Source organism: Lacerta agilis, chromosome 6 (genome assembly GCF_009819535.1).
Source record: "Lacerta agilis isolate rLacAgi1 chromosome 6, rLacAgi1.pri, whole genome shotgun sequence".
In the NCBI taxonomy this organism is placed as follows: Eukaryota; Metazoa; Chordata; class Lepidosauria; order Squamata; family Lacertidae; genus Lacerta; species Lacerta agilis.
Genome location: NC_046317.1, coordinates 85,464,192 through 85,487,812, shown reverse-complemented (window position 1 = coordinate 85,487,812; position 23,621 = coordinate 85,464,192). Strand labels below are relative to the sequence as shown.

The following is a 23,621-nucleotide window of genomic DNA, read 5'->3' as shown; positions in this document are numbered from 1 at the left end:
CATCAGTTTGGAAAGTAGTTTAGTTCCTCGGAACCTGCACAGGGAAGACCCCATAGCTCAGTGGTAGAACATCTGCTTTGCATGCAGAAGGTCTCTGGTTTCGATCCCCAGCATCTCCAGGTGGGGCTTGGAGACTCCTTGTCCAAAATCTTGGAAAGCCGCTGCTAGTCAGTGTAGACAGTACTGAGCTAGATGGTCTGGCTCGGTACAAATTTGAAGATAAAAGCATGAAATCCCCTTGTCATGTTGTACAGTCAGCCAGAAATAGGAATAGTTAGTGCTTCATGTGCTAATAAATCTTGACCAAGAAATAATTTCCACTGGGCAGTAGAAATGTGAAGGCAAGAAAAAGTTTGGGAATCCTCTCCACCACTACCCTCCTCCCCAATTTAGCCTCTTCTCCCAGTGGAAAAAAATGGAAATCTGGGGCTGGGGAGAGAACTTTCATATGAGCTGTGCTCTTCTCTACTAGAAAAAAGATTGCAATGCTTTTAAAGTAAATGTTTCAAAAACAATGTTTTACCTGCACTTTGCTGTTTCAGATGGCTGTTGTTTTTTAAAACTAGCTCTGCAAGATGATGTACAGTATCAGGCGATTACAATCCCTGTACACTATAGGCATGTGTGTTCAGTCATTCATAAGTTTATTATCATATAAAGCACAATTCCACTGTCCGACAGTGGAATTTGCTGCCAAGGAGTGTGGTGGAGTCTCCTTCTTTGGAGGTCTTTAAGCAGAGGCTTGACAGCCATCTGTCAGGAATGCTTTGATGGTATTTCCTGCTTGACAGGGGGTTGGACTGGATGGCCCTTGTGGTCTCTTCCAACTCTATGATTCTATGATTCTACAATGCAAAGTATACAAAATCACAACCTCTGTGAAACTGATTGTTATGTTGTCAACCATGCCAAGTATGGCAACACTCAGATACATTGTTAGCTGCTTGATAATGCTTGCATTGATCCCCTTGAGAAAAATAGTCAGAAGGGTATTTAAAGATGGACCAGGAAACCTGACAGGGGGATATATTATGTGTTCGCTTAACATATGTGCAACTCAAATCCCACCTTCCTTTCCCAAGCTAGCGTCAGCCCACCAGCCCCAGATAACGTGGCCAATGTGCAGGGATTCTGGAAGTTGTAGTCCAACAATATCTGGAGGGCACCAGGTTGGGGAAGGCAAGAGATAAACATTTTATACTTCTAAATTGAATAAAATATAGGAAATACAGGAAAATATAGTCCTTTCTTATGACACAAAAGGAATTGTGTATAAATTAGCTGCCACACAAATTTCTACTAGTTTGTGTGGCAGCTAATTCATACAAAATTCATTTTGTGTCCTAAGGGAACTAAATTAAATTTAGAACTGATAGAAATATAAGCTTTGCATATATTTCTCCTGAAATTTCCACTTATTCCAATCAACACTGGGCATCTTCCAATGGTGACTGTCTGCTGATGGAAGGAATCTGTCAGCAGAATGGAGGAGGGGGCACATTTTGCCAGTTCCTCCCTTCCTCCCGCGACTCTCCCAAATCTGCTCCAGTGGATCTCCAGTTCAAACTGTGGGATTGCCAAAAAAAATAATTCTGATGATGACTCCCCAGTGTTAGATACCATCCCATGTGTCCCACCTCATGGCGTCCAAATACAACCAGGGTTGTAACAGGGTGGATTATTTTACATTTCACTACATGTTTATGGAAGTATTGTCACAACCCTGTATAATGTTTGCCCACACATAATTGTTTTAATGGTTGTTATGTTACCAGAAAATTGCAGCGAGCATTCTGCTTATGTTCTGGGCTGTTACTGCAGCGCTAATCAGAATTGCAAAGCAAACCTTTAATCTCTTTTGATTGTTATGAACTAAAGCATAGTTGGTTGAAGCATGTTAAGGGGTGTCTAATCTGTATGAAAAGATCTTGAGAAAGTGCCTTTGTCTTTTGACACAGACTTGCCATGTAATTGTCACCCGAAAGAGACCACCCTGTACAAAGTCTCAGATTTTAAAAGAGTGCCAAGTTGCGTGTCATTTTCCTCTCGGCCAGTGGATTTTGTGGGAAACTGAAAAAGGAATAGCGAATCCCATCATGCCAGAAGCCATACAAAGCTCTGGCAGGGATGTTAAGTTATTCCCCAAAGAGTGAAGCCATTCCAGGCAAGAGTTTACAAAGCAGGAGAATGCATAACTTAGTGGGCTGGTATTTAGCCCATGATTTCGTTGCCAAAAGAACAGTTGTAAACCAGTGAGAACTGAGTCCTCAAGGAAAGCAGCTGACTATAGAATCTGGCCTGGGCAGTTCAGCTTAATGAGTAGGTAGATGAGACTAATTAGGACTCTTGGCATCTGTTTGCATTCATGACATGATGGGCTTTGCAGCAGTCCTGTGAGTAAAAGCAAGGATGAAGTATTGCTTCTGTGATGTTCTGAAAAAAACCAAGCAGCGATTGGAAGCCTCAAATTTGCTTTTCCTCTTGATGCTTGACCCATTGTAGGAATGTTAAAGCTTTGAGGGGGGGGGGACATGGGTTCCTGTTTTGTGTCCCTCTCTAGAGCAGGGCGGTCCAGCCTCTCAGACCAAGTGGGCTGCAAGCGTAGTTCGAAAGGGAACCCGCAGGCTGCCGCGCTGCCTTGTTGTGTGTGCAAGCCCTAAATTTGATGCCCCCACCCAGCCCTTGTGCTGCCTTCCCAAAGTCAGGTAGGCAAGGCACAGGACTCTGGGAAGGAGGTGCAAGACTCTGGAAGGGTCCTAGAGATGCCGTACTCCCCTCCCAAAGCCGGGAAACCACTAACTAGGCTTGGAGAAGGAGATGGGCGGACTCGCGTGTCCTTTTCAAAACCCAGTGCCTTGCTTACACGCAAGACTTGATTTAAATCACTAGTCAGTAAGACTTGATTTAAATCATTATTTTTTTACAGAAAGATTCATTCTTGCTGGTATAATCTTAATATTTACAACCAGATGAAGGTTTCATTTTTGGAATAATAATTTTTCAGAGTAGTTTTTACAGTTCTATCAAAAATTACTGATTTGGTTATACTGTTATAGATAATTATGAAATCATTGTGAGGTTTAATAAGTTAACAGTTTATATTTGGACAACTTTTCTGCTGTACTTTATCAGAAGGAGAAAAATATTCATTGCCTTAATAAGAATTTAAACAATTTATTTAACTAACACAATAACATTATTGCATATGTATTCATGTTTGTTAACTGATGTAGTTAAACAGTTTTTTTAAAAAAACAAACAGACTTAGTTTTAGCACACATGAAAAACTTAAAACAAATCCTTATTTCCTGATGACTATAATGTAACTTAAATAGAAAACTATCTTTATTCCTCCTCCAAAATCATTTTATTTTAAAAATCCAATTTAAAATTTAAAAATCTATTAATTTTTTTAAAAACAAACATTGATTTTTATCCACCCTGCTTACACGGCTTTGGGAAGCCAATTCAAGAGCGGGGGGGGGGGGGCATCAATTGTTGCCTTTGGGCAGTGTGTTGGACTACCCTGTTCTAGAGGATATCAGTTTTTGTATGGGTTACTCTGGGCTGGGGAATGACCATCACAACTAGGATAATAGTTTAGTGTGGCAAGTCCAGTTGTTGTCTGAAATTCTGTGTAGTTTCATTTGGGAACAAATATCAAATTCGCAGCCAACTAGCATGTTCTGTCAGTTCAATGATTTTTGCTTGAGCTCCCCAAATTGCTTTTGGGTTTCTCCATCCCTCCAGAACTGATTTGGGGAGGCACAGGGTACATGTCGGGAGAGGACAGGAGAGTTCCATTCTGCAAGCAGAAATCTTTGTGCTGGCTGAAAGACCTCAGCTGGATACTGTTCCAGTCAGAGTAGACCGATTAGCTAAGTTACTGGTAGTAAGGTGCATTAATTTTAAACGGTCTACTCTTAAGTAGGACTGGCATTAGCTACAACCCTATGGGAGGAGTTCTCACTATGGGAAGCCAGTGTAGTTTATGCCAGATCCCATTCAGGAATGAAGTTGAAAGAGGAAAAACAAGCATTTAAAATAGAGCTTGACACACATCGCCCTTTTTGCTCGTGTAAATTCCATCAGGTGCCCATGTCATGGAGTTAGGAGGATCTAGAATAAGTCCTCTTCTTCCCTGTCCAGCCACTGCCCACACGGCCAGAAGCTCCTTGCTTCCATTGGCGTTGGCTACGGTTGAGCTGAGTCAGGACGGGGTTTATACCCCAGCATATCTCTGGCTGAACCGGGGTGGGGAACCTATGTGGAGATCTGCCAGATCCTAAGTTGCTCATCCTGTCAGATACTGGTCTTGATTGTCCTCTATAACTGGGACTTTGTTCTGTTTTGGGCTCAAGGTCCATAGGCTTGAATGACACTTCAAAGCATTTGCTTCCCACTGTGTGTGTCCTGCACAATTTAGTTCACTGTGTTGGACTCGAAAGCACACGCTGTTGTAAGCATTATATTTCCTCTGTGTGTTGATCTTGAAGCGCTCTTACCAGTAAAAGAAGCTTCCCTCCCCACCCACCCCGCCTTTTAACTATCAGTTTTTGACAGGATGATAAAGTGAAGATTTTTGGAGAGAGCCACTGCCAGCTTGTGAAGGGAACTTCTGTTGCTGAGTTTGTTTTTTCCTAGTGCTGACATTTTAAAGCTGTACATTTATTTCAGTCTTGGCAAGGACGTGGTTGCATAAATCAGCATTCGAACTAATTGGGAGCAGCTCAAAGTGAATGCTAAGAAGCCCTTATCAGACGCTACTTGTTGCCCTTGCCTATAGAACTGGCTGGGTGTGTGTTTTATAGTGTACACTCTTTCCTCTCCATCTGTCTGGCCTGGCAAATGCAGAAGTAACTGCACCAGGGAGTGGTTTATTTCAAGAGCAGGAGTCAACGAGCAAATGTTTGTAGTAAACCCTACTACAAATTGATAAGCTGATGTACAAGTCTCCAGAAGAAGAGGAAGCGGTTTCTAGAATTGTTCAAGGTTCTAGATGAGATTACAGAAAATTTTGATTCTTTTTATGCTTGGCTTGTTGTGGTTCATAAATGAGCCCTCTGCCTTTACCCCCTTAGCATGCAAATCTAGCTGTGTAGGAAATTGCCCTCACCTTGGCGGTCCACAGCGTTTTGAGTAACTCTGCTGTGTTTTTTCAAGTTTGATTTGTGACCCCCCCCCTTTTTTGGGGGCGGTACTGTTAAGACACTATCTTGTAAGCTTGTTAAACTTTTCAGGGCTCCTGAATGGAACCGCTCTATTTTTTTCCTGTTGATTGCTGATTAATAGCTTCCCCAAATTGACCAAGCATCAGTTCCTTTGGGGGAGAGGGGCGGCATTAATTAATTATCTGTTCTTTTGTTGTTGTTCTTTTTGGAAAAATATAAGAGAAAAACAAGAGTTAATTAGCAATTAAGGGCTCGGTCTTTTTCCCTCTGCAGGAAGTGAAACTGGCACCAGGGCAGTCTTAGAATGAACATTCAGGGGCAAATCAGTCTATTACTAATTCACCAGCCCATATCTACAGGAAACAAACAGAGGTTAAACCTGCAACCAAAGACTTTCAAGTAGCATTAAAGAGGAACTTTGCTGAATGGAAATTACTCACGAGTAGACATTATAGAAGGCTCTTCACCATGAGTCCCAGAGTTTCTGGATCCATATTTCAATTATTCTCCCTGCATTTTTTGTAATGAAAATGCAAACATATCTTGCAAAATGTCTGAGAAACAACACATGGGAGGGATAAAGCAGTGATACTCACAAGCTGGCTTTGATTCATGATTAACATTGAAATAAAAGCTTGGCAAAAGTGTCTTCATCATATATTCAAAGTGCTGCTCTGTGTGTCTGTAACACAATGAAGAGTGGATTTTGCTTTTTAGCTCAGGCTGAAATTCACCCCTGTTTCCTCTTTCTCTCACAGCTCTTCCATGTGGCCTACGTTCTGATCAAGTTTGCAAATTCCCCTCGCCCAGACCTGTGGGTGCTTGAGCGGTCAACGGATTTTGGACTTACATATGAACCTTGGCAGTACTTTGCCTGTGAGTATCAGAGAAAAGTGGAAGGGGTGTGGCAGTGGAGCCACGTTCACCAGGGGAAGGGAACCTCCAGTCTTGGCCTGCCAGGGATCCAGGTTGGCCCGAAAGACCATTTTCCCCAACGGCACCCACCTTGCCCATCAGCTGATGTCTCTTATGATGTCATCTGATGGACAGCAGGGGGGTGGGCTAAGTTCTATGTTGGCTGAGTGTTCCAGTTCCCAGGAGGGAACAAGGGTGTGCAGCCAAACTGAGCAGGATTTAACCCCTGCTCATGAGCTATTGGGCTCAGTTTGACAGGATTCCACAAAACCTCTTCCTGATTCCCTTTTTCATTGGAATCCCTTGCTATAACAAAGGCTTTTGATGGAGTTTTCATTGAAAGCCCTGCTTAAACTGAAGGGAAAACCTTTGGTTTAGCAGCAACTTGCACCTGCCACCATTGTGATATACTGGTGGGCAACCCCACCCACCTGTCACATTTGGCCGACGAGACTGATCCTAGTAAGGACCTGGGCTGTGGAGCAAAAAAAAGTTTCCCACCTCTGACTTATTCCAGTGGCTCTGGAGCAAAAAACAGCCAGCATTTCAGGACTTAGGTAAATCTCTGTATTATTTCTCCCCTTTGCTTACTTATTTGTCATAGTGGTTGTAATGGAAAATCCCAGGTGTGGAACTGCCCAGGCACCTGGCCCTTGGGAATAAGCCCACTGGTTTCTGCAGAGTTAAATAAAAGAAGTCCAGCCACTGGAGGAAAGGACAAAACAGGGTTTATTATTGCGCAATAGGTTACAGCAAAACTGCACACCGAGAGCAGCGGACAAGAACTTTTAAAAACTCCTATCATATCCCAGAATACAGTTCGGAAACATCATTACTACATCACTAAAACATCATCACTACATCACGAAAGGGGAGGGTTATACATGATTAACATATAGGAAAAAGAAGATGAACATATGGGGAAAATGGAGCAATATCAGGGAGATAGCCCTGAGCAAATGTGAATGGGTGTTAAGTATTGGCAAGGATACCTTGAGCACTTATCTGGGAGAGAACAATGGGATTCCAGTTGAGGGATATTAGCCCAGTGGCTTCCTGAAGCACCCAGAGATTACCTGCTGAGGCATTTCCCTGTGTACGTAGTCTCTCGCCTACTGGATCATGGCAGAGAGATGGGTTCCCTTAAGGGCAGCACTTCGTACCCCAATGACTTTACTCGGGAGGAGACTTTGCTTAGGTGACCCCTCCTGTAATTTCCGTAACAGTGGTATATAGAATCTGCAGGTTCAACCGAATACCAGTTGATGGAGAACTACAACACGGGAAGGTAGTGCTTCCAGTCCTTTCTTGTGGACTTCCCAGAGGCTTCTGGTTGGCTACTATAGGAAGCAGGTCTGGATGAACCTTTATTCTGAGCAACCAGGGCTCTTCTTATGTCTGTATCCCAACCAGAATGCCTTTGCATCATACAAAATCCCCTACTGTAGAATCAGCCAGATTTTCTGCATTAACGCTCTCTAGCATCTTTAAAAGGTGCATAGATGAAGGAACTTTGGCAGGTGTTATTTTCCAAATCAACACAGCAGAACTGTGACATGACAAGTTGCTTCAAGTTCCTCCCTTAACTGTTGCGCAGAAGGTGCAAGACCCCTAAAATAGCTGCTTCTGACTTGGGGTACATGGGTTTCAGTGTGTGATAGGCTTTCCTGGAACAGATTCCTCACCTATCCCTCTCAAAGTGGATTTCGGTTGGGTCAGGAGGCATGGTTACCAACCCAAACTACCCTCTTGTACAGTGAACTGCTGATTGTTTCATTTCCTTAAGATAATGTGACTGGTAGTTGATGGAAGGGTTCAGGCTGGATCAGACCTGCAAAGCCTCTTCCTGAGCAGCCATAGGGCCAGGATTCCCAAAGGCATTGGTAGGATTGCTGACATTTTTCTGGGATGACTCTTGTGCTTGTAACAACTGTATGACAAACAAAAATGCAGCAGATGGAGTATTTTGTGGCCTGCAGAAACAGGAACAGTGGAGGGAAAGTTACTTGTTGAATTTCTTGAATTATGCAGCTGTTAAAAGCAGAGGCAGCTAGCCTGAAAAAAATATATAGAGAGGAAATATAAAGCCCTATAAGTACCATCTGGACCTGTTCTGGCAGTTCAAGAGGGAAGAAGGTCTTGCAGCAATAAGCAGGTGAACATGTTGATCAAACAGCTGTTAAATCCTCACCTACAGGGACCAGTTGAAAATAAGGCAAGCATATTTGAAACTTGTTCTTGACTTGTGTTATCCTGCTCCAGCACACACTCTACACTTAGCATGCCGTATGTTTTTGGAAATGTATTGTGATGGGATAGTTGGGTTCCTAGTGAAGAATGTGTTTTTCACCACTGCTGACTACTCAAAAAAGGTACAATGATTGAAAAGATCAGTTATGTTTTGAGTCTCAAGTGTTTTTTTATTTTACTTTATTTTTAACGAGGAGACTCGGAATGACTGAGGTCGATAATATCTGCAATATTGCATCCTTTCTGGAATGAGGGAAATGGATCTTTCCCTGCAGCTAAGAAAAAGGGGGTTTGTTTGCTTGTTTGAATACACTGCTTGATGGTTAAAAAAAAACCTAAACTTCAAGAAGAATAAATGAATAAAATTATTGCAGGTGAAACAGTTAATAGCTGCAATATGAAATGTTCAAAAAAATTAAAATGAGAAATAAACTAAAGTAATATTAAAACACACACCAGCATTCTAGATATTGGGGAGGCTTGTCCAAACAACAGGTTTTTAAGCAGGTGCTGAAAAGAGTACAGGGAAGGTATCTCTCTACCTGATGTCAGCAGCCAGGGTATTCCAAAGTGTAGGTGTTGCCATACTAAAATAACCATTTCTTATCAATGTATTCTGGTTTGTGGAGTTGTCAGGAAAAGGCATGGGCTAATGGTGGTATTGCAAGTGTAGAAACACAAGCCAAAATATTCCAGGTCCTGCACCTATATTGAGTTCTGATAACAGAGAGAGGGGTCCTGATATGTATAGTGAAGAGCTCATGAGGAAATTGTTTTTCATTGCTCACTCATTTTATCTGTGTTGTTGTATCCTGGATGTAAAGAGTTTTATATATTTGCTTAAGGAAGTTACTTTATAGGTTGGTCCTGACATGATAAGCACCCAGACATTTGCCTTGTCTTTCCTAAATCTTTGCAGTTAAAGATTAGAGCAACCCGCAAGGAGGTTTCTGTGTATCTTTCTGTGGTCTCTCATTGTGGTGTTGCCTTCTTCCTGTCTTTTACTTTCCTCATCCATCATTCCTAGCATTTATTGGAAAGCTAACATTTCAGCCAGAAACACTGTGAAAGCTTGGGGGCATATCCTGACAGGAACAACCCCCACCAGTTGTTTCTGAAAGCGGTCACAATTAGGAAGTGCCATTGTTCCATATGCAGAAAGAGTCATCTTCAATCATTGAGCATCTGGGGGAATAAGCGGGGATACTCAAACTTCGGCTAGCCTTGGTCATGAGCCCAAATTTGTGGTTGCCACGACTCTGCCCTCCCACCAAATCAGGGGAGGGTCAAGAACTTCTCTCTGACCTTCAGAGGTGTGTGGAAAACCTCCAAAGAGCAGCATAATAATAATAATAATAATTTTATTTATTTATTTATACCCCGCCCATCTGGCTGGGCCTCCCCAGCCACTCTGGGTGGCTTCCAACACAATATTAAAATACAATAATTCATCAGATATTAAAAGCTTCCCTAAACAGGGCTGCCTTAAGATGTCTTCTAAAAGTCTGGTAGTTGTTGTTCTCTTTGACATCTGGTGGGAGGGCATTCCACATGGCGGGGGCTACTACTGAGAAGGCCCTCTGTCTGGTTCCCTGTAGCTTGGCTTCTCGTAATGAGGGAACCGCCAGAAGGCCCTCGGCACTGGACCTCAGTGTCCGGGTAGATGGATGGGGGTGCAGACGCTCCTTCAGATATGCTGGACCGAGGCCGTTTAGGGCTTTAAAGGTCAGCACCAACACTTTGAATTGTGCTCGGAAATGTACTGGGAGCCAATGTAGATCTTTCAAGACCGGTGGTATGTGGTCTCGGTGGCCGCTCCCAGTCACCAGTCTAGCTGCCGCATTCTGGACTAGTTGCAGTTTCTGGGTCACCTTCAAAGGTAGCCCCATGTAGAGCACATTGCAGTAGTCCAAGTGGGAGATAACCAGAGCATGCACCACTCTGGCGAGACAGTCCGCAGGCAGGTAGGGTCTCAGCCTCCGTACCAGATGGAGCTGGTAGACAGCTGCCCTGGACACAGAATTAACCTGCGCCTCCATGGACAGCTGTGAGTCCAAAATGACTCCCAGGCTGCGCACCTGGTCCTACAGGGGCACAGTTATCCCATTCAGGACCAGGGAGTCTTCCACACCTGCCCGCCTCCTGTCCCCCCAAAACAGTACTTCTGTCTTGTCAGGATTCAACCTCAATCTGTTATCCGCCATCCATCCTCCAACCGCCTCCAGACACTCTCTCCACACAAGGGGAGAGAAAATTCCCAGCTCCCCTTCTCAGGGCCAAGCTTGGGAAGATGGAGGGAACTCATATCTTTAGTTGCATATTGCTTCAGAGGTTCTCAAAAATGCAGTGTGAGATCCCTTCCAAGCCTGTCATCATTGTCCCAGAGGTGGGGGTAATTCTCAGCAAGGCAAGTGTTATGAAGAACTTTGCAGGTCCTTGTGGATTTGGTGGTCTCTGTGATTCTGTTAGTCTCTCTTTATCTCTACTCCCTTCTTCCAAGTGATGTGGATAAGCAATAGTAGTTGTAGTAGTGGTAACAACAACAACAACAATTAATAGTGTGAGTTTTAACATTCTTACATCTTGTCACAAGACTTCACCTCTGCTGTCTGAAGTTCAGAATAATACTAGTGTTCCCCCATCATTGTATCTGAATGTCGCAAATATATTAAAGTTTGTATTTCAGAATGTTTTTGGGAGTCTAATGTGCTTCTGAACATCTCACTCATTTTCAGAGTAAGCTGGTGTGGTTAGCTCCCTCCCTCTCTGAACCCATAAGTATCTTTCACAAACACCTTCTTGCTTTTGTCTTTTGATCACAAGTTTTGCATGCTGCTTGTACATATGCTTTGAGTGGTGAGATGGTTCAATGCCTTGTCTTTGTTTTTACTCGGAAGCAGATTTTTCACTTAGCACAGCATCTCTCTTATTTGCACAAAATGGCCCTGTTTGGACACTAGTTTAGCGACCCACCCATCTTTGACCTCTGTGGCACTAAGCCCAGCTGTGTCGCTTCTTGGCAGACATTTTTGTCTAATTAGTTGGCAGTGCCAAGACCAATTTGGCAGGACCATAGCTATATCAATTTATTATAGGACATGGGAAGAAGAGGTGAATGTTTTCTGAAGTCTCGTTTCCTCATTGTTTGTGGTCCCAAGTTGGCTTTGGAAGAGGAGCCTGTTTCTGTTTCCTGCAGCCTAGACAATTGGCATTGCCGACCAGACGTTTAGGGCTGTCTGTTGTTCCTCCGGCAGTTCCCTGGGAAAGGGAAATTAAGGAAATTGGACAAGAGAATTTATTTCTCAGCTTGATGTTGCCTGCTGGTTTCCAGAGCAGAATCTGAGACATGCTTTACCAAGGAGCGCCAGCTTGTTCTGCAAATATATCATTATGAAGCTCGCAGAGAGCAGCCAAGCTACTCTGAGCATGTCAGGCACCAGGTCCTCCAGGGAGCCAAAACAGTAATTGGTAGAAGATGTGAGTTGATCTTTACTGTGATCTTTTAAACAGAAAAACCTGGTGAAGGAGTGCCTGGAAAGACTATACGGTGAATTATCCCCTTGGGTGTGATTCCATCCCTAATTTCTATGACAGTGTGTATCTGTGAGCTCATTAGGTTTCCTTTGTGGATAGAAGAACAAGAAGCATGTTTATCTTAAAATGAGTCTCCCTCTCCCAAATAGTAGCGGAATATTTTTATTTAATGACTCACATTTTATTCATTTATTCATTTTCTTCCTGTTTCAAAAAAGCTTCTGCTGAAAGATGCCCAAGGGCTATCAGTGGTAGCTAAGGTGGTCCTTCCTCTTCTGTTCACTGCTTCTTAACTCTAGTTTCTTCTCTATGGTCTCTGTGCAGGTACACTCGTTGCATTCTGCACATGTGCAGAGTATAGTTTGGAGCCTTCTAGAGCTTAAGTCAATGCATTTTTGGTAGGAGGTACACTCCCAATTGTCTAACATAATAGAGGTGCTTCTATAGTTATGGAATATTTCCTGTAGCAAAGGGACAAACCCAAATCAAAGGTTACCAAAAGTTTTGGATTATACTCCTAGGGTGTACAAAGTCTCCATTCAGTTGCAAACCAGTATTGGGTGTCATAGCCAGCAGTTAGCTTGCAAATAAATTTCACACGAGAAAGTCGATCATTTTAAATGGGCAGTTTTTGATTAGCAATTTAAATCATGATGGTTTTGCTCTGTTCACATATTGTGGTGATCCAAAAGGTTTGTTGTGTGTTTGGAAAGAAGAGCCACCCGTCACAACAAAACCCATTCTTCTTCCTCCTCCTCCTCCTCCTCTTCTTCTTCTTCTTCTTCTTCTTTTTCTAGGATATGGCTCTGCAGACCCCATCAGCCCATGACTTTCCTTGTGCAATTGATAGATGAACACACATCAGTGCCCGAGTGCTCTCCAGCCTCTTCCTTCCAGTCTCCAAAAAAACAGAAGCTTATCTGGCCACCCACCACTCTCCCATTCCATTTGCTAGCTGTTTCTGCCACAATAGAAGAGTCAAAGGCACTTGTCCTTCCTACATCCCACCCTCTACTCCAGCCTGCACATTTATTTTCCTCTACTACCAAGGCAATTCTTCCCAGGGTGGTCTCCTTTGAAACCGACCACCAAACCTCCCTCTTAGCATGATAGAAGTTTGTATTTCAAAGGGGACTTTTATAGAAAGTAACAGAGCCTGACCTTGCATGCTGCAAACCCCCATTCCACCTGTCGGTCATGGAAAAGTGCCATGTGGCTGCCGGGTGCCAGGTGTATCTGGACACTTAACCAGCATGACTTGCAAGGAGGAGGAGAAAGAATTTGGCATGGTGGTGAGTCAGTGAGAGCTGGCAGCTGGTTCTCTCGTTGCCTCCTTGGCCGTTGCATTCTCCAAACATTAGTGCTTCTCAAATGCACAGCGACTGAAGTTTCAAAACATTTCTCCAGAAGCATGAGGTACACCTCCTGGGCTTTAGCAAAAGTTGTGGCGCTAACTAGATGTGATGTTAATTGTGTATAGTCAAATAACGTGCACTTAAATATATAAGGGTGATTTTCTTCAGGAATGTTTGTGTGTGTTTGTAAGGGTTAAAACCATCCGCACCATGACCCCTATTCCTTCTCCCTCTCATTTGCTATTTCAGTTTTTCATGTGCCTGCACACAATTACCCTCAGGCCTAGTTGGAACCTCGTTTGCGGGTTTTGAGGAAATGCCAGCGATCACAACATCTCTCTTCAGCCAATTCAGGATATTTTGTTGTGTGAAGCTATACCAGCTACTTATATTAGGCCCTCTAAATTCATGTAGCCCACGCTGAAATGCTGTCTTTCGTGGTGATCATTTTACTTATTTTTGGTTCTTACTTATTTGATACCTAGCTCTCTTGGGAGCCAGTGTGGTGTAGTGGTTAAGAGCGGTAGACTTGTAATCTGGGGAACCGGGTTCGCGCCTCCGCTCCTCCACATGCAACTGCTGGGTGACCTTGGGCTAGTCACACTTCTCTGAAGTCTCTCAGCCTCACTCACCTCACAGAGTGTTTGTTGTGGGGGAGGAAGGGAAAGGAGAATGTTAGCCGCTTTGAGACTCCCTTGGGTAGTGATAAAGCGCGATATCAAATCCAAACTCCTCCTCCTCCTCCTCCTCCTCCTCCTCCTCCTCCTCCTCCTTATTCTTCTTCTTCTTCTTCTTCTTCTTCTTCTCCTCTTACCAGTTCATGAATGCTCTGGAGCTGTTTACCCAGCAATGCCCTATCCTCTTATTAGAGAAGCGCTGTGGTGTCAGTTCCAAGATTTGGAGGTGGGCGGGGAGTTCCAGGGGCACTGTAGCATGTCTTAGCGTAGCCAGTTAGCTTAGCTTGATTCTTGGCAGGAATCGAAAGCTCGGTTCCCTCTGCAGCTGTTTCTGGACAGGCCTTGAGGGAGTGGGTTGGGACCTGTGCCTGGGATAGTAAGATTTCCAGCTCCAAATCTTTATGGGGCTTGCATTCTGATAAAAGCTGCAGGGATAAGGAAGACAGGTCCATGTTCCTTTGCACCAGCATTGCAGGTTTTCAGATGTTTTTCAGAGAGCCAGCTAATGGCTCTTTCACAAATGCATAGGAATCAAGATGAGTCACGCCATTGGTCCACCTTGCTCATTATTGTCTACACTGACCTGCAGTGGCTCTCTCCCAGCCCTATCTGGAGATGCTGGGGATAGAACCTGGGACCTTCTGTATGCTAAGCACCCTCCCCCAAAGTAGCCAGTATTGCACTTTGTAGGATATTCCATTCAAAACATTACGTTAAAAAAAAAGCTCACTGTGAATCCCTGGTGCTCCATGTCCGTTTTCTGCGTTTGTCCTATCTTATTCCCATTTCTGGCATTCATACTGGAGAGCTGATGTCGTGTCCTATCAAAGAAATCAGGGAGTTCTTTTTTATATTTGCCTCTGCCACCAACTCACTAGGTAGCCTTAGGCAAACCACTCTCCCTCAGCCTCGGGAACCATATAATCATAGAATTGTAGAGTTGGAAGGGACCCCAAGAGTCATAGAATCATGGAGTCATAGAATCTTAGAGTTGGAAGGAACCCTGAGGGTCATCTAGTCCAACCCCATGCAATGCAGGAAACTCAGCTAAAGCATCCATGACAGATGGCCATCCAACCTCTGCTTTAAAACCCCCCCAAGGAAGGTTTTTAAATATATTAGTATTGGAAGATAATATTGATCTGCTTTACAGGGATGACGTGAGGATTACATTGAAGTGAAGTAGGTGAAGTGCTTTGAATATCTGGAAGTTCTAATATAATTGCAGAATATTGTTAATATTTCATTTTGCACAACTAAAATGTTCACATCTTGACTTCTCTGCTCAATAGCTTCCAAGAGAGATTGTATAGAGAAATTTGGCCTGAGGACTTTGGAACGGATAACCAAAGACGACGACGCCATCTGCACCACTGAATACTCCCGAATTGTGCCCTTGGAGAATGGCGAGGTAAACTCTTCATTTTTTGTCTGGCTGTGCATCAAAGCAGTGATGTAGGTTGGATTCCCCCCCCCCCCCGTGCTTAATTTTTCTGCAAAAAATAAAATAAAATAAAAAATCTGCTTTTTAAGTTCAATAGTAACTATGAGTGGATTTGACAAGCGTAGAAGTTTGAAACTTTTTAGCATTCTTTAATAAATACAAGTAAAATTAGCATGCTTAATTTGCTCTATGGCACCAGAAACTATGCAAACTGATGTTTTTTCAGATGCAAATTAGCCAAATTTGTGTAGAATTTCTCCTCCCACCCTGAAAACCCACACCACCCAGTTCAAGTCCTGTATTTAAAATGATCAATGCTGAATTAACATAAGGTATGAAGGATACCCCTGGGTTTTCATATGTTGATGTTTCTGAGAGCATGAGACTGTATTGAATATTATCACTGGGTAACCTTGGGCAAAACAGGGACGCAGGTGGCGCTGTGGGTTAAACCACAGAGCCTAGGGCTTGCTGACCAGAAGGTCGGTAGTTCGAATCCCCGCGACGGGGTGAGTCCCCGTTGCTCGGTCCCAGCTCCTGCCCACCTAGCAGTTCGAAAGCACATCAAAGTGCAAATAGATAAATAGGTACCGCTCTGGTGGGAAGGTAAATGGCGTTTCTGTGCGCTGCTCTGGTTCTCCAGAAGCGCTTTAGTCATGCTGGCCACATGACCCGGAAGCTGTCCGCCGGCTCCCTCGGCCAGTAACGCGAGATGAGCGCCGCAATCCCAGAGTCGGACACGACTGGACCTAATGGTCAGGGTTCCCTTTACCTTTACCTTTACCCTTGGGCAAACCTATCTATACTATTGGAATTATATAGTAGGAATAAAATGACTTTTGCCTTACAGGGTTGTTGTGATACTTCATGGGGGGTGGGGGAAGGCAAGGCACTTCAAATAAAGAGCTGTTCAAATTACAAGCCACTGGAAGTTCTGTCAAGCCTTTTGTTTCTAAGTCTCCTTCAAGCATTAGCTATGCCTTTCCAAACTATATTCTGTGGCCATGAGACGTTGAAATTATTTTAAGAAATGAAAGATTGGATTCTTGGGATTCCAAACTCTGTACCGTCTGTCCAATTCCATTCTTGCCCAGAAGAGTCATGGAAATGGAAGATACGCTCTGTGGTGATATTCCTTTCTCTTAGGAGATAAGCAAGCTGTCCAGCCCAGTGAACTTTACCTTTCTGAATGTTTCTTGAGTTATCCAAAACTGATAATGGGCCATGGGATATTGTGCCTGGGAAACTCTGGCACATCCTGTTGCTAAATTCTGCTGTAATCTTGAGTCATGCTGGCGGAACTCCTCCAGCTGTGCAGATGCTGTGTTCCAGGACACAAACTCTGCTGCAATTGTAAAGGGTTGCGGTGGGGTGTAAAGAGTTCATTCAACCACAGACATGCTTGTCCTCAAAGCAAAGCATTCTGTTTAAGCAGGAGGAGGGGGCCGATTTATGGGGGGTGGGGCGGACAATGTCTGGGAACGCAAGGAAGTGCAGAATTATTTTGGTTAATTTTTACCAAAGGGATTAATTCAATTTTTAAAGGGCACGTTTGCATTTTTCAGCACTTGGTGAAATAATAAAGAGAGATTTGATTAGCAGCTGCTCAGATTGGAGTGCAGTTCAGCTCAGTTGAAACAGATTCATCCATGTATGGGATTTTGTTCGTTGCAGCTAAGGTCTCTGTTGCCTTGTGCCTAAAGATGCCTTATTCATTCCCCTCTGAGATACCTTGCATTTGTGAAAATGGCAGAATGTTTAAATGAAGAAATCCAGAATTGTATGTGATATTGGCATGACATGTTAAGTTTGTCATATCAAATGCTGAAATTGATTATAGCTGAGTTTTTTTTTAAAAAAAATTGCTTCGTGACATGTATGTCGGATTGGAATGAATTAGTGGGTCTTAAATCCTGACTAAGTTATCCCACTGATCTCAATAAGAATTTAAGAACATAAGAAGCAGCCTGTGGGATCAGACCAAAAGTCTCCCTTGTACAGGATCCTGTTCTCACAATGGTCCACTAGATGCCTATGGGAAGCTCACAAGCAGGACCACAGTACAACAGCGCTCTTCCCGCTTGTGATTCCCTATAGCTGCTGTTCAGAGGAACACCACCTCCAACAATGGAGATACAGTAGTACAAAGCCATCATGGTTAGTAGCCATTGACAGCGAATGAGAACCTTCAGCTAACTTAGCTTGGATCAACCGGGTTGTACCAACCCCACTTACTTTTCAATGGCAAGCTATAACTGGTCAGTTTACTTTTCTGTAGTTTGCACGATCCTATTTTGTGTGCAAGAGTCAAGTTGATAATATGTTTACATTATTGAAAGACCATTTACAGAGAACCAGGGATTCCTTTGGATAAGAATGTTAGATCTAGACCTGGAAAGCTTTTGACATTTCAGCTGAGCCATGAGCATGGCTTTGCGTGAGTCATAATCTTTCGTCCTCAATTCCTTATCTGTAAAATGGGAACAGTTGTGACTTACCTCTGAGGTTTGTTGCATGCAGGAATAAGATATTGGGCTGGATTCAACTAATAGGTCCCACTAGCAGAAACCCACTCAGAGACTTCTGCTTGTGCAGTGGGGCTTCCCCCTTCTTCCCCCACCCTCTAAATTAACTCTGGGGGATAGGAAGAATCCCTAGAACAGTGTGGCGTGGGAGGAGAAGTTGTTCTGTTGGACAAGCAGACATGCACTGATACAACATTTTTTAACAGTGCAATGCTGAATTCCTCCCATTGTTACTTGCTCTGAGCATATAGTGTAATTTAAATGAGTAGATGAGAATTGTATTGATCCACTGCTATGGTGAAGCATATTTCCGGACTGAGAAACAAACACATTTTCTGTCACCTGAAATATTCCTCTCTCTCTCTCTCTCTGCTTCTACAGATTGTGGTCTCTTTGGTGAACGGGCGTCCGGGAGCCATGAACTTCTCTTATTCCCCTCTGCTAAGGAATTTCACCAAAGCCACCAACATTCGGTTACGCTTCCTGCGGACTAACACCCTACTTGGGCATCTGATGGGAAAGGCTTTACGAGACCCGACCGTGACCAGGAGGGTGAGATGCTTCTAGGCTCCTCTTTGCTTATCAGTCAAATCACTGGCGTGGGAGCAGTAGCTTTTGGGAACATTTGAGAGATGAGTAAATTGCACTTCTCATGTTACCAGTTTCCAATACAGAAGCGAAGGCGTGTTGTAATAAATTGCAATACTATGTGCATGCAAATGGCTGCAGTATATACAACAGGATTTATATCTTGCATTTGGGCTTGGGGTAAGGAGGGATCAACACAGGAAAAAAATGTCAGGGCCAGCTGATTAAAAATAGCACGTAAAAGTCATCAAAAAAGATTTTAAAGTTCTGCCATGGACTGGATATCCCTTTACAGGTGGGTAGCCGTGTTGGTCTGCTATAGTAGAAACAAAATAGAAAATTCTTTCCAGTAGCACCTTATAGACCAACTGAGTTTGTTCTTGGTATGAGCTTTCATGTGCATGCACACGAAAGCTCATACCAAGAACAAACTCAGTTGGTCTATAAGGTGCTACTGGAAAGAATTTTCTATTTTGTTTTGGATATTCCTTTGGAATACATGCCCAGTAGCACATTCATATATGATTTTTAAGCCTATTCTGAAAGTATATTAGGACCAAAATTATTTAATATATTATAAAAAGAAATTTAATAAATAAATAAATAAACAAAAAAAGTTCCTTGATCAATTAAAAAGTTCCTAACCCTTTATACGTATGTGTGATACTTTGTTAGGTAACATTCCCACCCACAACACCAATTATGCATGGCCAACAGCTCAACCCTTCCTATGGAGAGACATTTTTGGACTTTGAGATCCTTGTTGCAGTCTACCAAACAGCACAGTTGTGGAGAGAGTCATATGCAGATGTCTAAAGTAATAAATCTGCAATCTGCTTGGGAGTTGTGGGGAGAAGCTTGGTTGCCAACAAACAAACAAAGCCACCCACCCAACAACACTTGAGGCACCTGCTGATTGCTACACTCAACTTCCTTGGCAAAGTCCAGCATGGGGGATATCCCAGTCTGCTTGTTCCTTAGTTCTGCAATAACCAGCAGGTGTTACTTACTGTAGCCAGCAAAAACCGCACTGAAGAGGCTTTAAGTATGCAGCTGGTGCTGCCAGATGAAGGAAGAAATGCCCCCAAAGTATTATTTAAAGAAAGAAAACCTATTGGTTCCCCTTGGTAGGGGTGGGTGTTGTCGTGCTCCTCCCACAAAAAAATGAGAGGGATCAACTAGGTCATTAAATATCTGCTCAGAGGCTCTGCAAATTTCCAAGCCCTGTATGTTTTTATCCAGGCATACAGAAAAATATTAAAATGTATTTATTACAGGTAGGTAGCTGTGTTGGTCCGCCATAGTAAAATAAATAAATAAATAAATAAATAAATAAATAAAAAATAAATAAATAAATGAATAAATCCTTCCTTCCTTCCTTCCTTCCTTCCTTCCTTCCTTCCTTCCTTCCAGTAGCACCTTAGAGACCAACTAAGTTTGAACAAAGTTGGTCTCTAAGTTTGTTCAAACTTAGTTGGTCTCTAAGGTGCTACTGGAAGGAATTTTTTATTTTAATGTATTTATTGATATTGTTCAAACTGATGGTGGTCTGCTCTTAGAACAGAGACGATAAAGAGACAACTTTGCAAATTATTTAGCATTGCCTGGCGTAATGTCCTGGGCCTTCAGTTTTACTAAGCCGGGGGGGGGGGGACTTCAGCCCTTGAGGCTGAGTGCCCTGAATACTTTCTGTCTGGCCCTGGAGCCTTCATTAGGCCATATACCACATTGGACCTGCTAGTGCCTCTAGCTTGCCTGTTACTCAGTACACAGCCCATGACATTTCTGTGATGTCACCCTAAAGCTGTGATAAGCAGGGTTATGAATACCGTCGCCATGTCACTGAAAGCCTCTGATCCTCTCCCACACCCTGTATAATAGCCAGTGTGGGCAATTACCAGGCAGGACAGAAGTGCTAATGCTGCTCTGCTCTTCCTATAAGGAATGCTTCTTTGACTGATGCATCCATCATTCAAGAATAATTTTGTAAAGGATGTGTCAGATGGAATCCTATCACTGACAAAGTTTGAGTTATTTATCTTGAATTAGTTGGGCATTTGTGCCATGAGGTTATTCCTTTGTATGGGAGAGAATATATGGGCGATGTCTGCAAAGCGACAAGGACAAACCATTCCGCGATCTTTTAGTATTACTACAGCATCAAAGATATCAGCATTGGAGGACGGTGCGTATGCCATGGTCACGCTGACGTCTGTGATGCCAAAGACCCTACGGATCCTTATAGGTAAGACTTCTGTTGGAAAACACCATGCCTAGATAGACTGATATGTAAAGAATCGAATTAAGAAGGATAGTTGGTGAAAGCAAAACAAGGTTCATAATTCAGTGGAGGGACTGGAACTTGAATTTTTCTGTAAGTCAGTAGAGCCAGTTGTGCCAAAAGACAAGGTGTAATGTGATAGATAGATAGATTAGCTGTATTCTAAAGCAAGATTCTCCCCATGTTAATTTGCACTTTACTCCATCACCTGCCTCCTAGATTAGGTTATGTTGTCATACTGAGAGTTTAACCAAATACAGCAGCTCATGCAACATTCAAATATGAGTCAAACCAAATCACTTGAACCAGAGCCATGTGCTACCCAATATGATGGTCAGTTAGCTTTTTGTTGCAAACCCAGAACTGTTTATTGAGCTGATATAAGAAAAAAAATGTTTTCTTAGCCCTTCAAGAGAACTTAAAAGTTTCTGACAAGTAGAAGGAATGAATCTAACATTCAGGTCAGAATTCGCAGTGATTCAGTTCAGTATATAAACCAGCCTCAGATTGATCCAGTTCTAAAGCATAAAGGGTTGATTGTTAGGTCCAGTCACCCCTGACTGTTATTTAGGGTTGCGGTGCTCATCTCACTCTATTGGCTGAGGGAGCTGGCATTTGTCCGCAGACAGCCTCCAGGTCATGTGGCCAGCATGACTAAGCTGCTTCTGGCGAACCAGAGCAGCACACGGAAATGCTGTTTACCTTCCTGCTGGAGTGGTACCTATTTATCTACTTGCACTTGCTTTCGAACTGCTATGTTGGCAGGAGCAGGGACTGAGCAACAGGCCACCGACCTTCTGATCAGCAAGCCCTAGCCTCAGTGGTTTAGACCACAGCGCCACCCTCCAAATGCAGGAAGAACATAGCCATCACAGCCAGTAGCCTTCAAATTTGTGACTGTTTACTATTAATGTAACAGTTTGCCAGGATAGGCACCTTGAAGAACATTGCTAAATATGTTTACTTGCTGTTGGCGCTATAAATTTTCTGTCTTGTTTTATCTGTGGCTTATTTGGAAGTTCCACACCTCCACAACTTCCCATGTGATCACGAGCAAAAAATATTTCTTTGTGAACACCTGCAATTTCACAATTTGCATGGCACTTTGCATTATATATGTAGCGTATTATATACCAGTTGCCCCTTTATTCCTTTATTCTCTTTGATTGATCTAGTTCTACCACCTGCATTTGATTTCTTCCTTAGTGATAAAAATGATACACCATTGCCCTGCTTTTATGTTTGGCTTTTAAGCATTTCATCTACCTCCTTCTATGTTTGGTTTTCTAAGAACTTCAGCCTTAGGCTTCTATCCTAAATGCATTTACCTAGTAGGATTTACTTGTGAGTAGATCTGCTTAGGATTGCATTGTTTACATTTAGATTTCACTGTTGCAAAGGTGGCCTTTTCTGCAGTATTTTTTTCTTGGGCAGGAGGGAGTTTAAAATACGCTTCCCAAGAGCAATAGGGGTGAAAAGTTTCCATTGGGCATTCTTAGCTCTCATAATACCTACTCACAGAAAAGCTTCAAAGCACATGATTAACGGGAATCAGAGCCAAAACTTTGTTCTTGAGGACACAGGAGCACAAACTTGGTTCCAGTCCCTGGCCCTCATCATGTCTGGGTTTTTAGACACTCACATATGAATGATAAGAGACAGCTCATATCCCTATCACCTAAATTTGTCGGGAGATAATGAGAATGGAAAGTGTTGCCTTATTCCTTGCATTTGGAAAATGGGTAGGGGCTTTGGAAAACAAGACTTTGCTGTAGTAGTTGCCTCCTTTTCTAGGGGCTGCCTGTTTTGCTCTTTCTCACTCTGCCTCCCTGTCCCACCCTGCAAACAACAACATATTTGCTCTCCTTTCTGCTTCCCATTGGCACAGTTGTCTGATGTCTACTACGTTGTTTCTTTAACATCATGGTCCCAGATTGTGATCAAGAGCATGAGTTAATTCTGGAGAGGAGAACAGTTGCCTTGAAAGCCCGAGAAGTTTAGTCATAGGTATTGCAGACTCATTTATTTGGTTTATAGCAGACTAAACATAATTTAGAACAGGAGAGACTGAACTATCCGTTTGTTGATAAAGAATTGTTTCAAGTCCAGATTTTTCATATATAACTGCCACTATCCAGTTTATAGGGTCCAATATTTCCACAGTGAGCTTGTCAAAATTAGGATAAGTGCCTGAGTCTCCCAAGTTCTGTAATATTGGGCACTGTGCCTGGTTATTCATTCAAGTGGACTCTTCCTGGTCACTCCTAATGAATGGAAAATGCAATGGTTTCTTTTTCAGTCTCCTAAATGGGAGCAAACTGAGAATTACAAACTCCTTCTTTAAAGTTTCCTCTCCAGCATGAATCTCCAACACCCCCATAAGACACACATGTAAGCATAATATCATCATAGGCATATAACTGCAGCTACCCCTAACCGGGGTTTTCTTCTTAACCAGTGTTTGAAACCAAGGTTTGGCTAAGGGCAGCTGTGCTGATCAGCATCTCTAGAGCTAAATGACCTATACTGGGGATGTGGGCAGGCATCCTCTCTGGTGCTGTTTTCTGTTGCTGGTGCATTGAGACCCCAAGCACCCTGGAGAGAATGGGAGGGCTGTTCATTCCAGCTCTGCTTCCTGAGGTGAAATGTTCCTGTTCTCTTCTGTGAACCAGCTCATCATGCAGGAGTCCCTATTCCACTGCGGTGAGTTGGTGAGAAGCAGGCCTCATTCCTTCTTGGCGTGGATGTGGCGGTCCTCGGCATGTATTTGAGGCCAAAATGGGAACATGTCTCGTCTGCATCATGAAAAAGCACAGACAAAAACAGGAATAAAAAGTTCCACTCTCAGCCAGTGTGGTGTAGTGGTTAAGAGCGGTAGACT

General features: G+C 43.1%; 1 protein-coding gene across 1 annotated transcript in view; it reads left to right on the top strand.

Annotated features, from left to right (window-relative positions):
- LAMA5 (laminin subunit alpha 5) overlaps positions 1–23,621 on the top strand; it is a 184,307-nt gene that overhangs the window by 59,351 nt on the left and 101,335 nt on the right. Inside the window, exons 3-6 of the mRNA XM_033153989.1 lie at positions 5,930–6,047; positions 15,195–15,313; positions 18,253–18,423; positions 20,607–20,704. Coding sequence (XP_033009880.1) covers positions 5,930–6,047; positions 15,195–15,313; positions 18,253–18,423; positions 20,607–20,704 — 506 coding nt within the window. The remainder of the gene's footprint in view (positions 1–5,929; positions 6,048–15,194; positions 15,314–18,252; positions 18,424–20,606; positions 20,705–23,621) is intronic.